The 15,748-nt window shown below is 42.9% G+C and overlaps 1 protein-coding gene across 1 annotated transcript; it reads right to left on the bottom strand.

The window, feature by feature from the left end:
• Positions 1-218: 218 nt before the first annotated feature.
• FASTKD2 (FAST kinase domains 2) lies at positions 219-15,075 on the bottom strand. The gene is made up of 11 exons (XM_081168335.1): positions 14,276-15,075; positions 13,384-13,487; positions 11,681-11,789; positions 10,555-10,678; positions 9,820-9,959; positions 8,225-8,397; positions 7,316-7,479; positions 4,762-4,983; positions 2,731-2,809; positions 1,644-1,758; positions 219-411 (listed from the first exon to the last, which is right to left on the bottom strand). The coding sequence occupies exons 1-11, from the start codon at positions 14,996-14,998 to the stop codon at positions 313-315; spliced, it is 2,052 nt and encodes a 683-aa protein (XP_081024461.1). The 5' UTR covers positions 14,999-15,075; the 3' UTR covers positions 219-312.
• Between the last annotated feature and the right edge of the window lie 673 nt (positions 15,076-15,748).

Genomic DNA, 15,748 nt, shown 5'->3' with positions numbered 1-15,748 from the left:
TGTTAGGCAATAAATAAGAATGTACCGTTTCACAGCCAAGTTCTTTCTAAGGATGGAGGCAACTGAGGATTGGTTTTATTTATTTGAAACATGTTCTGCAGTCTTCGCTAAACAGTGAGGACTCAAAAGTGATAAATACTACCAGAGGCAAAGAAATTCATCCTTCCTCAGTCTATAACAAATCTGAGTCAACAGAATTCTAAGGCAAGGACAGGCAATGAGGGAATCTTATTCATTTATTTTCTTAAAATGCAAAAAGGAAAAGGAAAAAAGCAATGTGGTATATCAATTTAAACAGAGATCCTGGATGTTCTAATCAGAATCCAAGTGTGCCTCTGTTGAAAATATTTCTCCCTTTAAGAACTCAACTGCCTCGTCTTTCTTCAGTTTCTGGAATTCCTGGTAATGAACCTGAACAGAAAAAAGGAAGAATGAAATCATGTCAGTTTTCATCCGAATTACAAAAGACCTGTACATTTTAGGTGATTTATATAAAGAATAAAGCAGGAATCCTAATCTCCCACCTGGGAGTGGCAGGCCGGAGCCACTGTTGGATCCATAGCCCTGCCATTCACACCAGCCCCATTCTTTTCTTTGCCAGCACCAGGCTTCACTGCAGAATCTTTTGCTGGCTATTACCAGCAGAGAAATCCCCATCTGCCTACCCATGCCCTTGGCGAGTGCAGCAGAGCTCCTTTACCAGTAGAGCTGAGCTGGGCAGAGGAAGACCTCTGCCACATCCAAAACCCCACCAGTGTGGTAGAAAAGGGGCTTGGATTGCTCCATAAACAGCAGAATCATCTGCATGTGTACGCCCACATTTCCAAAGTTCAAGAATTAATATATATATTCAAGCCATGTTCCAAACTAATATAAATAATTTGCCTTCTTATTGTAAAGTTTATGCAAAGCCTGTAAATACAGGCATTCGGGGATTAAAAATAAAAGTGCTTTTATCCAGAGACACAGATTAAAACAGGCTCCTCATTTGCGTGCATTCTGTTTGCTCACAAACACACACGCACGCATGGGGCCAGGTACCTGGAAATGAGGAGCGCCCTCAGGAGGCCTCCCGCCTCGTGAGGAGACCCTTCCCGAAGCCCAAAGAGGACGTCCTCTTTGGGCTCCGCGGAGAGTCTCCTCACAAGCCGGAGGGGCAGCAGGGCTTTGTTGAACTGCTCAGCCTCCCCAGCTAACAGCTGACATCTGGGGTAGCGCAGCAGCCTCAGCCATTCCCCCACCTGTTAGCTGTGCAAATATTAGGGAAAATAAACCAGAAGGACTGAGGCACTTGGTTGACCAGCTCAGCTGATGTGCTGGGAAGGTTCCCTGTGTGTTAGCTTTGCAGCCTCAACAAGCCTCTGACTCATGAGACAGTGCCTAGGGCCCAAAGAGGACGCCTGGGCTTGCACAGTTAAGGGCAGGAGCCTTCAGGATCTGCACGAGCTGGAGAGACAGTGGGATTTTCTCAGCAGACACACAGGGTGTTCCCCATTTTATGTGATTTGGTGTATACACACGGGGGCCTGGAATGTCACCCGTATCTTGTTTCGTTTTCAAATTTTTCTTACAACCTGCTCAAGACTACTAAAATTAACAGAGTCCCAAGTTTTCTGATGGAGCAGCATTGTGGCTTCCCTTACCAGAATCACGCGATAGCCCAGAAGACGCAGGTGTCTCATCCTCATGGCCAACCTCCCTCGGGGATGTTTGGACGCAAAACAGAGCGCGGACGCAGGAGCACACAGCACGGCTATCCTATAACCAAGAGAAGCAGTAATGATGTCTACAAAAGTCATGAACTTGGCTGCACTAGTCTGAAGGACACTGCAGCTAAGGAAAGTTAAAGAGACGTTCGAGGGAAAATAAGTGGTATTGGTTAAAAGTTTTTTAGTGTATGTAAGCATAGATTGTTAATTTTTAGAAATATATATTTACAATAGGTGATGAAGTAGGGTTAGGAAAAAGGACAGAGGGTAAGGATTTGCTGAAAGGACTTTTTAAATGGGAATACAAAAGGGGAGGTGTGAGGGGGGTCAAAGAACTAAGGTGATGAGATAAAGGAGATTGAAGGATGGAATTAACTTTAAACTTTAAACTTATGTTTGTTTTTCTTTTTATCTATATCTAATCATTCCTTTGCTTTTATGTCTTTATTTCTTTTTAAATTGTTAGTTGTGTGAATTGTACTTTATAAATTTATGTGTGTTTTAAAAAAAACCTTAATAAATATTATATTTTTTAAAAAAAGGACACTGCAGCTAACAGTGTACTGAAACAAGGATCATGGGGCAGAAGGCCCGTATGTGTGCGTGTTCAGTGACAATTACATTGACACTTATTTTCTTTTAAAAAAACACGTCGCCACTTCTGACTCGCAAGGCACTCTTGAGAGTGTCCAGTGGGGGGTTGCCAAAGCCTCACATTTTTGTTTTAGTTATCAAATTCCTTGCCACAAACTATCAGGTGAGCAAGTGTCTATGATCTAGTTAGTAAATACATTTGTAATACAAATAGGCCAGAAAATAAGGCAAAGTGTTTGTTATAGCTCTCCACTGAAATTATGTTTCCAGCACATTCTGACTAACCTCTTCACTAAAATATATGGACCACCCATGCAAATAAATTAACTTTTCATGTCTTTGAAGATTAAGAAAGCTAAACCGTTGAGGCTGGAAAAAGCCCATGAAATAAAAATGGAAAGAAACCCTGTACTCAGGCTAAAGGTACCTTTGAATGTCAGACTTATCTGTCACTTCAGCATTTGGTATCACTATTCCCTTCTCTGCATCCATTAAGATTTCAAAATCTGAAAAAAAGGAAAATATTACATTCTTATAAAATAAATTGTTACAAGATTGCACTCTATTCAGGAATGGGCAGTAAAAAGAAAATGTGCAAACACTAGTGATTTAGTAACAGTTATACCAAATATACATTATCAGGGCTATAAATTTTTACAGCCACTAATAAAGGCAAGTACAACTCTTGCAGCAGCCTGGGGAAAGGCAGGTTTAAATGGAAAGAAAGGGAAATTGCAGATATGAGCCACAATCCAGCACACGCTGGATATTTTCCTCAGACCATGGAGTGGCGTTAATTTGTGCCAGGTGCAATTCAAGCATTTAATTCCAATGCCACGGTTTTATCCAGAAATGAAAGGTGCACAAATGGATAAATTGGCATTTTGGCATGCGCAACGCTAATATCTCTCACTGCTGAGAAAGGAATCAAAGAACTGTACCTCTGGAAGGGACCCAGTGGGTCATCCAGTCCAACCCCCTGCAATGTAGGAATCTCAACAGGACCCACACTCAGGAGGGATTTGGCAAAAGGCAAGAGCTTCCAGGTGAGAAGGTACCATTTCCAGATAGACCTGAGCCTCAGCTCCTCTCTGTTCGGCCCACTGAAATTAGCAGAAGTAACCCTCTCTCCCCACCAGATGACCTGATGATGAAAATGTTTATTCGGCTTTACGCCCATCATAAAACACAACACAACAAAACAAATCAAATAAAACAGTGGACTCGTACAAGCCACCAGTAATATAACACAATTCACCGCTCACAAGGACAGATATTAGCAATTCAAAAGAAAAATTTAAGATTAAGATTTAGGCACTACGCTAAAATCAATATCTGATGTCATTGTAGAAAATTCTTATAACTATCAATAATCGGCTAACATTCCATTCCGTCTCTTGTACGAGAGGACGGCTGTTAGGAATTTAGCAACCTGTAGGGTAATATAAGGATCCACATCTTGAAGAACCCAGGCAAGCTGTAGGTCTACTGGTTTGTCAGCCATAGGCTGAATTATGGAGTTTAGTATACTAGCACGAGCTGAACTGTACATAGGGCAGATAAACATGACATGCTGTAGAGATTCAGATGTTTTCATATCACAAGCACACATTGAAGGGACTTGGCCCTTAGTGAATCTATGTCTCAGGACATTTGTTGGAAAAACATTGAACCTAGCTCTAATGAAGGCATATCGGTGAGACGCGGCCATAAGCGATGTTAAGTAGGACGGAGCACGGTAGATAGGGATTATGCCGAAATTTAACGGCGAGCAGACTCCACCACCAGCTAAGAAATTTTGGTATAGCTCCGTATCATCCAGCCTTTGATTTATACACCTTTTTGCCACATTTAGATCCAATTTGAGCAATTCAGAGGGCGAGATCTCATAGGACAGCAATTTGGCATGGATTTTTCCTGACCACAAATTTGTGAAGTCATCCCGCCACATGCATTGAATGAGATAGTGGTTCGGGAGTTTATGCCATAGGGATATCCAATAAATCAAAACTCTCCTCCATAGAACTAACTCCACTGAGGGGATCTTCATTTCTAAACGAATAGCCGCATTACTTACGCATGTAGGTAATTTTAGAAGTCGGCGTAAGAATCTGTTTGTGGGGGAGACGACACCATTCATGCTGATTATCTTGTGCGGTGTTTACTTGTCTTCCCATCAAACATTCATTTCGGGCCACACTTTACATTTCCTGGTCACTTTCCAGATTGCAAGAAGTCAAGATTTTTTGTTAGATTTGTTGTGCTAGGACAACAAACTGCTTTAATTTACTTTAATCATGCAACTGCAGATCACAACAAAGATGCTACTGGTAAGTTTCTGCTCAAGCCAAGTGCCTCTTTGTGCTCATTGCTCCTCTCTTCCCACTTTGCCCTCCTCAGTTTTCCGCAAATTGCCATTATTTTGTAAAGGCAGTAACCGTAATGCGCTCTCCCATACCTAGAGAGAAACCGTGAACCACTGATACGTTAGCTCGAAACAGACTTTCATCTCCCAACAGTGAAAGCAGAACCTCCTTAACGTCAGGAAAACTAAAAGCAGAGGATGATGGTAGTTCCTTCACCGATAGGGCTGCTGGCTTGGTGAAACAATTCCTATCGAGTTCTAAACAAGCATTTATGGTATGCAACATTACTTCATTCTGCTCTATATTCTGGCCATCTGGGGAAAACAAAAGAAACAGCAATATTATTTTCAAACAACCTTAACATACAGTTCTTCTGTAGCAGGAAAAGTCTTGATGAACAGTAGTTTAATATTTTTACATGACTTCATTGAAATAAACCTGCTCTAATGCCCTATAAGATAAACAAGTGGCTAGACCACATGGTTGTATTCACCTAGGTTTTACTAGAGTAGAATCACTGAAATTAAGGTTCTACTCTGAGTAAAATTTAGGTGACTACCACCCAGAGGCTATAGGATACCTGGTCATCAGGTAGGGGGAAAGTGAGCAACTAGCACAGGGGAAGGAGGGGGATACTGTTTTATAAAAGAAGAGGTGGGAGTGTTAGAATTCCTGCTCCATGATTGCAGTCATAGGATTGTTGTCTATCACCTGACGGTGTATGTTTTGACTCCACAAAGTGGGAAGTGATGGAGACAGGATGTTTGTGTTACTGTGTTCCGTGAAGTGGGACTGTTGTCCTTTGTTCATTCTCTTTGCTGTCTGATGCTAGAGAGAGGGAGCCATGTTGCAGTGCTCCGTGTGTGTTTATATGTAAATAAAGTAGATTAGCCAAAATGCTGAGTTGCGGAGGTCTGTTACGCAAACTGCGAAGACTCTGCGGATCCCTAAGTGTGCCGATGTCTGTTGGCATCGGTCGCTGTGATATTCGGGCTGAAGAAAGCTTTTGAAGCTCCCGAACGATCGACCAGGAGGGAGAGAACATGCCAGTCGGGCATGTGTCTCTGCCAGGGTCCTACTCGAGTGTAGGACGAGCTCCTGACAGGGAGAACTGATTTATTTAAAAATCTGTTTAGACTGCTTACCTATAACAGTATCCAAAACAGCTTGCAAAAATAAACAAGCCACCACAAAACTACTCAGTGGCATCTTCTGAAGTTACCATTATTCTACTGCATTTTACCTTGAGGTTTGCATTCTGGGGGAAATAAGTGATACCTACTTACTGCAGGAATGAGTGCAAAGAAAAAAGTGGGGGAGGCAGATTTGAGAGCCCAGGTGCAATGGAGCTGCGGATGGTGGCACCGAGGCAGAAAATAATTGAAGTAAACACAGGACGAACAACTGGGATTTAATCAAGCCCCAACATTATTGATTACAGGTGTCAGCAGGTTTTGGCGTGGGCACTGGGTGTGTATCCTGACTGCTGGTCGATTTGGCAGGGTTAACCAAGGTTAAGGATCGCCCTATGGCATACACCAAATCAGGGTGACACCCCCCCCCCAAGATGACCATTGCGGGGTGCTGTGGCCCATCAACATCCTTTTTTCTTGTCTGGACAGAAGCACCTCCCACAGGATCCCTTTAACGGGATACTCTGATCCATAAGAGCAGAGTGGGGGGAGCACCCCCTGTCCAATTTAACTAGGGATCCAACCCAATGCCTTATCCCCCACAAAGCTGTGACAGTTGCTATGAGGGAGGCAAAATGCTAGTCTGATGGCAGGACACTTCCTGACCCCAAATACAGCAGCCGAGGACTTAAATAGCCAAGTCCTACACAGGGCTTGCCGCTGTATCCCTGGACAGCCCGTAAGCATAAAGATTGGGAGGGTGGATGGGGGAATCCAGCAACGACTGAGGCTGAGACCTGGGCATGGCTGGCTTTTATCGCCAGGGACTGGACCAGCAGGAGGAAGTCTTCCATCTGGTCTGCTCCCAAACTGTGCCCCCTAGCTCGCCCGCAATCGGCTGCAGTTGTGGGTGAGCTCCAGCAACCAGCATGGCTGGGGGAGAAGAAAACGATGTCCTCCCTCGGCTGTCCCAACTCGCTGCACCAGACCACAACCGCCACCTCTCTCCAGCTGACGGTAAGTGTTCTTTGACAAAAAGCTTCTGATTTTTAGTCATCCAAATACCCATGGAAAACTACATTTTGTAGATCACTGAATTCCTGTTTTGTTTATCGAGGCATCTGTCACCCAGATTAAATTATTTAACAATAATGTGGGGGGGGGGGGAGTTCCACTGCGGAAACAGAAACTATTGTGCTTTGTTTGAGGCTACCACAGTGGCAAATCAAGCACCCTAATGCGATAGAATAAAAACGCACCCGAACTTTCCTTGTTTCTTACATGGGCACAGGGAAGAAAACTGCAAAACTAATATACCAAAGCACTATAAGCAGTTGTTTTCTGCTGAAAGCGAAGATGAGCATTTAATGCACTTTTTTATTATAGGACTAATTTAAGGAACTCTAAAACACAGTATTGATTTTGCAAACAAATAACACATTTCATTCACAATCTAAAGCTATGGCGTCAGCTTTCATTTAAGGAAGTATATGAGTCAAGATGAATATCTGACCTCTTGCTACCAGATTGTGGAGGATTTCATCTACTAGAAGCTGCTTAAGTGCAGATTGGGGGAAGTATCCTAAAATGCAGAACGAATACACAGCTTTCAGCAAGTCCACGTCAGAGATCTTGGGGAGATACTTATCCAAGACACTATTCAGTGCCTCAAGGAACCTTCAAAATGTGAGAAAAGAATACTGTCAAGCAGAAATTCATGATTTCATTAACAATATACTCTGCCTCACTACAGGTATAGAGAGCTATGTAATTAATAAACATGACTGGCTGACAAGACACAGATGCTACACACAGACACACAACGAGTTTTCATCTGATAGATACAAGTTCCTGTTTTCTAATGGAAATGCAATCTCCCACTGATTCCAGTGTACAAAGAGCAACTTAGCTTTCACAGCCTGTCCCATCTTATATATTTGTGACTTGGTTTGCCCTGTACTAGAGTGGGGGCTTCTGTTTTAATATTAACCAGGTCCCAAATTTTGTTTATGTAGTCAGGTCACCCTAACTGCATCTTTTTATGTGATGTGATAGTACCATGACAATGTAGACACTTCTAAGATGCAGACAGTCCTATATGCCTTTAATTTTATGTATCAATCACAGGAAGTACAGTTTTGTACACCAGAGGCACCCTCAGCCATTCCTGAACGGCCACTAAAATCCACACAGAGCTGATTCATATGAAGGTTCCATTCCTGGCTGTGATTGGTTATAGGTACAGCCAATGGTCTTATCTCAAAATATCTGGAAGGAACCCAAAGCCATCATGCCAATGCCCATCACATTTAAAGCATTGGATAGGTTAATTCTGTGGCAAATGATGATAGTGCTATCTGGGCTAAATTTCTCCATTAGCTACCATGTAATACAATAATAAACGTTCTAAGCCAGAACCTACTCCTGATTTTGGCTTTTGGGGGTGTGGTTGAGAGAAGAATAGGCTCGCAGAACAGTCACAAGATCCTTCATGCTTAGGCATTCAGGATCGGACGTCACTTTCTCAGCAAACGCATCCATCAGATCAACGGGTCGAAAGCCAACATTCTCAAAGGCAGAAAGAAACAGGACTACCTGAAATCAAAAGAGAAGTCAGGATAATACGCATATATCAAGTGCGCTACTGAGACAACTGGGCTGAAGACGTTTCTTAATATAAAACTATATTCAGCTGAAATATGTGTAACTGATACAAATGCCAAGCTTATGGCTTCTTTAATTTCCCACCACCTCCTCTGCTGCGTCCCCGGTATCTAATTTTAGACACCCCCCTTCATTTTGAAACATCAATTAAAGATGCAATCCTAATTCCAGTTGGCAGAAGTGCTCGCATTGGCCAGGACAGGTTGCCGGGTGGAGCGAGGGGAAAATGTCCCTTTGTCACACCAGCACCCTAGCTGACACAGCAGAGAGGCTTGCATTGCGAACGCTGCCCTCTTAAGACGGATCCAGCAGATCACGTGGTGGCCCAGTCCTGCCTCATGTTGGTGGGTTTCCACAGGCTACTGCTGTCAGCAAGACCACGAGACGTGGCTTAAGCCCACCTGCCTCTTGGGTGGGTACACTGGGACACTCCTTGCTGGCAGGGCTGTCCTGCTGATGCCAGACCTCCTTCACTCGCAGAAGCAGGCAATCAAGGGTTAGGATTGCTCCACAAAACAGCATTGCCAGTAAACACAATCTGGACTAGATTATTGCAATGAATTGGATTACTGTCAGGCTGCCCTGGGGAATCTGGTGTCTGGGCCTCATTATTCAGAGTTGGATTATCCTCAGCGTTAGATTCTCCCAGCAGATATCGGCCATGTTTGCAAGTAACAAAAAATGTAAAGGTAAAGGGACCCCAGACCATTAGGTCCAGCCGTGACCGACTCTGGGGTTGTGACGCTCATCTCGCTTTATTGGCCGAGGGAGCCGGCGTACAGCTTCCGGGTCATGTGGCCAGTATGACTAAGCCACTTCTGGCGAACCAGAGCAGCACACAGAAACGCCGTTTACCTTCCTGCCAGAGTGGTACCTATTTATCTACTTGTACTTTGACGTCCTTTCGAACTGCTAGGTTGGCAGGAGCAGGGACCGAGCAACGGGAGCTCACCCCATCACGGGGATTCGAACCGCCAACCTTCTTATCGGCAAGTCCTAGACTCTGTTGTTTAACCCACAGCGCCACCCGCATCAATGATAGTACTCTCTGCAAATTTGATTAGGTTTAGGAAACAAAAAGCCACAGCTAATGCAAATCAAGGTTTATAAGCTTCTTCGTGGTTAATAAACCATGGTTAAGCTGCTGGGTCAGGTTTGGACAATCCAATAAACCAGTTGAATAAACCATGCCTTAGCATTACATGTAAATCAAAATACTGAGAAGTTAACACTTGAATGAATGCAGTTTGAGAACTACAACTCCTGAAGTCTACAGCCAGCTCCATATTGGCATCAATTTTCTATTTAAAATGCCAGAAATGTGCAAATTAATATTGTTATCCCAAAGTTTACCTGCTTTGTGTCCCACATATAGAAGACGGATGCTGCATAATCCGCTATTGCAGAACAAAGCTTGCTGTTGCGATACAGGAGGTCTTTGCAAGACCTCAAAATATTCAGCAGACGCCGGAAGGGAGTTCCAGGGATATTCTCTGATACACACACAAAAATAAAAATGGAAATTGCACTAACTGCATTCAAGTAACCCTTGAGATGGAAGTATGTATTTCATTTGTTAAAAGAAATGTCACCTAAAATCACAACAAAACATAAAGTTAATGGAACCAAGGAGCTGCTTAAGATAATAAAAGGGACCAGAGTTAACCCAGGAGTTTTTTGATATTCCTCCTTTGTACAGCGGAAGCCATGCCATACAACAAACCGTTCTCAAAACATTCCTCTGTTGCAAATTCTGCTTGTCATGTGATAGTGGGGGCTGCAGTTACAAAGTAAATTGAGCCCCACCCACCACACACTTGGACTCACAGAATTAGCTGCATAGTTCCTTGGATCCTGGTCCATATTATTTTGGACCAACCCTCTCAAACCATGGCAACTGGACAGATTCAAACAGAGAACAGTTCTCCTTTGACTGTCCCAAATCCCTGTTTCTCTCTTCTTCTTGTGTTCCTTGACAGATGGCTCTGCTCTCCATACTTTCTTATTAAACGGTTGTCCTCCTTTAGTTTAAGCAAGATCTTTTTTAAAAAATTAAAGACAAAAATTCTTACATTCTTTCTGACTTACCTATTATTTTGTTACTGCAGGCATTCAGGATTGGAACAGAGCGGTAATTCATTTCAGCCAGCAAGGTGAACATGTGCTGAGCATTTGGGGCAGTAAGTTGGTCTATGTGATACAAAATCTTGTTCTGAAACAAAACAGATTTGAATGAGACAGAAATATCAATGTCCTAATATGCACAATTTGTATACGGTGTCTGTTTGATAATGTGTGGTTTGCTATGCCTAATAAAGGATATTTGATTTGAATTTATTTAAAGACCACTGTAAATGGTTAAAATCATTAGCAGGGATATAAAGACACTTGGAATGTGGAATTGCTTATGATAATTATGGATATTCAATAGATGGATAAGGGTAAAAGATGCAGCAAATTTAATCTTAAACATGGAACCCATGGAGGGAGGGAAGGGGGTCCAAAGATTCAAAAGAACCTTGTGTTTTAATGTTTGAAATGCTTAAGTTAAAATGTATAAAACTGTGAAAAAACCAATAAAAATATATATTTTTTAAAAGGAACAGATATCTATATCCAATTACTTATCAGTTTTCCCCTTTTTTTCTACACTGAGACTGCTTTTCTACACTGAGTTGCTTTCTTTCAAAATGGTTGAAAAAGGAACACCAGAGCTTCAGGCAATATTGCATTTACTTCTATTGTGCAGCTGCAATTACAAAAGTTAATACCATATGAAATAAATGGATTCTTTATATTACATGATACCACTCTCAAAACCCTCAGAATAATGGAAGCCTTTTCCTCCATTGTTAAAATGTGTTGTGATCTGTAGGATGTGGCTGTGTGGGAATCATATTGGGGACTGCTTCTAATACAAGCTTCTAGTCGTAGAATGACTTACATACCTCTTCCTTTACCTAATGCTGTGCCAGTGGTGTTTTGCTTGTGAAACAGTATTTCCATTTCCTCTCCCCCTGTGCGCCCCCAAAATCCTTCCCAGTTGGTCTCCCAACCCTCTGGCATGGGTTTTGAGGATGTAAGCAGGCTGGAGGGGACAAGAGTGGAAGAGGAAGCTCTCTTGCACAGAGGAAGTCCATTATGCAAGCAGAGCTGCAGCAACGGTTATGGCCCTATACCTGGATCCACTGAATAAATAACTCCCATTTTTTACCTCCAGTTTTGCCTTAAGCTTGAGTGGTGCATCCTTCCCAAGACCCTTCATCATGTTTTGCAACATAAGCACATTTGAGATTTTGGGGATTCTCTGCTCCACCAGTAATCTGTTTTTTTGAAAAGAGCAAGGGATTCAATCAGCTTGGAAAAAGAACGTGACATGGGCAGAAGCACACAGGACAGTTAGCAACAACAACAACAACTTATTTCTGCCCTGCCTTTTTCTTGTGACAGGGACTCAAGACGGCTTACAGACAAAATAGTAAAGGTAAAGGGACCCCTGACCATTAGTTCCAGTTGTGGCCGACTCTGGGGTTGTGGCGCTCATCTCACTTTATTGGCCGAGGGAGCCGGCATACATCTTCCGGGTCATGTGGCCAGCATGACTAAGCCACTTCTGGCGAACCAGAGCAGCGCATGGAAACGCCGTTTACCTTCCTGCCGGAGCGGTACCTATTTATCTACTTGCGCTTTGTTGTGCTTTCGAACTGCTAGGTTGGCAGGAGCAGGGACCAAGCAATGGGAGCTCACCCCATTGCAGGGATTCGAACAGCCGACCTTCTGATCGGCAAGTCCTAGGCTCTGTGGTTTAACCCACAGTGCCACCTGTGTCCCACAGACAAAATAAAAGCATCTAAAAACATAGGGGTGGGAAATCGCCCAAAGACTATAGAAACTGGGAGAATGCAATCTTTCAGATAGCCTAGACCTAAAACATAGAGGGCTTTATAGGTTGTAACCCACATTTTGAATTGTGCCCAGAAACAATTAGTAGCCAGTGCAGCTGTTATAACAAGGGAGCTGTATGTTCCCTGTAACCAGCCCCATTCAACAATCTGGCTGCAGCTCTTTGAGCCAGCTGAAGTGTATGAGCGCTTTTCAAAGGCAGCCCTACATAGAGTGCATTGCAGTCATCCAAATGGGATGTAACTAAGGCGTGTGTCACCATGACCAAATCAACATCTCAAGGAACAGTCGCAACCAGAGCATTCGCTTCAACTGTGTGAATGCACTCCTGGCCACCAAAGAGACCTGGAGCATCCATGCTCAGAGCTGAATCCAGGAGCCTGCCCAAAGCGCAAACCTGTGTCTTCAAAGGGAGTGTTACCCCATCCAGCACAGGCTGAATTCCATGTTCAGCCTTCCGACCGACCAAGGGCACCTCTGTCATGTCTGGATTAAATTTCAATTTGCTCACTCTCGTCCAGTCCATTAAGGATGACAGACACAGGCTTAGAACCAAGACAGTTTCCTTGGATTTAAGAGGAAATGCCTTTTAAAAATGGCAATATATGAATGTGGCATTTTAGATGTCATATACTCTCCATCAGAAAGGAATCATTTTGTTTCTGAAACATTAAGAGAGAAAAAACACATTACTGATCTTAAGAGGGGGACTGGTATTGTGCTTGCCTTATCTGTTCCCAGGCATCGCCACCTGATCATATCGCACACTGTAAGTTAAAGAAAGAACAGTTATATAGCTTGGGGTTGCTCCTGGATCCATTACTGTCATTAGAGGCCCAGGTGAGCTCTGTGACAAGGAGGGAATTCCAAAACTTGCTTGGTATGCCCTTTCCTGGACAGGGATGGCTTGGCCAGTGTGATCCATATACTGGTGACCTTACAGCAAGGCTTTTGTAATTATTATCAATTACAAGTATGATGCCTATTAGAAGTCAATGTATTTTTTTTCCTTACTGCAATCCAACTTGGAGAGCTTCCACATTCTTGGACTTTTCCATTCCTTGCAAAGTGTTTGCAACAACTGAGAGACATCGGTCATCAAATTCATTGAGACGTTCCTATTCAAAGCACAAGAAAACCCGGTTTTCAGCAATCTTTCACGTAAAGGGAGCACGTCTCCTCAGAAGTACGTCTGAGAACTGCAGCCTCAAGGACAGTTATTCATTCCAATTTTTACCATTTAAACAAATATTAAACAAATGCATTTTTAACTCCAGCTTTACCATGACTCAATTACGTCGAATTAACAAAGTGTACTTGTTTGGTGCGATTACTCCTTATTTACTGTTGTGTTCTTCAAACTGTAAGTATGGCAATTCTTACAATGTGGAAATTCCCGTGTGCAAAATGTACATTAAGAAGTTAACAGGAGCTTTCAGCAACACCCTGTCCACCAGGAGGGCTTGCCATGCCTCTGATGGTATCTGGCAAGTTTCTACTGCTATGGGGAAAGAACCACAAACATGCAGTGCCACATCACCACCTTGCATTTTTCACAGAGCTGCTATGCCAACTGCTATGTGGTTCTCTCATTCTCCTATCTATCCTTAAAGAGCAGGTGGAGAACAGATTTCACAAGACTGTGTGCCTCAGAGGTAACAGATAGGAGAGTTGGAAAAGGAAGAAGCGTTAGGGCTGCTCTATGACCTATTTTATCCAATTATGAGAATGTATGTGGGAGAACTTTGAAAACCAAAGTATTCATTATAAAATCATTAGTTTAGCTTGCTAGAGTTTCCCTGCCCATGCCAGATGAATGGCCCCACTGACAAGTCTGGAGCTCAATTCACTACTATATAATCATCCCTTATGTTCAGTGCAAGACTATAGAATTTCTGTGACTTACCTGGCATACTCTCAGCAAGGTCTGAACCAACCGGGTGCTCTGTGGGACGCCCAGTTTCACCACAGCTAGCAGGCTGTATGCCAAGTCATCACGCCACATGTATTTGGCCTCCTGCATCACACACTGACACACCTGGCTAAACTGAGGGTGCTCAAACATCAACCGTCTCTCATAATGTTTCTGATCTTCCGAGAGCTTTTTTGTGAGCGTCCACATAGCGGCAAGACAGTTACTGGCATACTTTGGAGCATCTGGAAATTTTGAAGCCAGGTCTAGTACATCACTGGGAGATGTACATTTTTGAAGGTCCTTAAAGAATAGCTGGGGCGTGTTTTCTTCATCCTTTTCTTCCACTGTACTTCTGACTTCCTTTGGGGATCCCAAGAAACCAGATGGAAGTTGGGTGGGTGCAACAGTCATTGGGTCAGGGCCTTGCACATGGTCATCTAAGAGGGCATCAGCAGTTTTCTGTTCATTTGCACTGGTGCTGTCTGTATTAATACTTAGGGTACCTTGAGAAAAAAATCTAACAGATGATTGCAGCCGGCAAGGAGATGCATAAGACAGGAGTCGCCTCGGGTAAATACTGTGTATAGCACTTTTAGGGCCATCAACCCCCAGTGCAAACGCTCTCCTTGTGGTTCGAGAAAAAGGACTCTGTGCATAACGACATGCCTGCAGCTGTCTCACTGTCCTTAAAAAACAATCCAAGTTCTTGTTCATTTTGCTCTTTAGCGCTTTATGATGACTTGTTCAAAGAAAACAACTTCATAAAATTCTCAGAACACAAATAAGGCAGTCAGAAGCGTAGATTACCTGTTAAATGAATTCAAAATGTTAGTTTCATGAATATAATACACTTGCAATATTACCATCAAATGTACACATACTTGGTCCAGTATGCATATGTGTATATGTGTGTCTACACACACACACACACACACACACACACACACACACATATATATATCTGTGTGTGTGTGTGTGTGTGTGTCTGAGAGAGTGTTTTTATGTGTGTGTGTATACAATCAATGTGGCTAGTAACAAACTTGCCTAATCAATCCCCTTTTAAAAAGCTCTCCAAGGTGATGACACCTTCTGGGAGCAAATTCGTATAACGTATGCAGCACTGCAAGGGAGACTTGCTTTTTACTGTCCTGAAACTTCCAAAACAAATACCGCATGACTGGATAACCACATTTTGAAGTTAGTGAAGTAATACACTTCATTATAAACCATTAGGTGCTCCTTTTTAACCAGGTCTTTGGTTAATTTGATTGACAACCTATGCCCTTTTAAAATGTGGTTCTTTTTTGGGGGTGTTATTGGGTTGTTGATTTTATTTTGATTATATATTTTGTGGTTTTATATTTTGATTTTGTTCTGTGAATTTCCCTGAGACCTCCGGGTTTAGGGATATATGAAGCTCAACATCAAAAAAACTAAGATCATGGCCACTGGTCCCATCACCTC

The sequence above is a fragment of the Podarcis bocagei genome (assembly GCF_964188305.1).
Source record: "Podarcis bocagei genome assembly, chromosome: 1".
NCBI classification, from domain to species: Eukaryota; Metazoa; Chordata; class Lepidosauria; order Squamata; family Lacertidae; genus Podarcis; species Podarcis bocagei.
The sequence above is the reverse complement of the archived record's forward strand: the minus strand, read 5'-3'. Positions and strand labels throughout refer to the sequence as shown.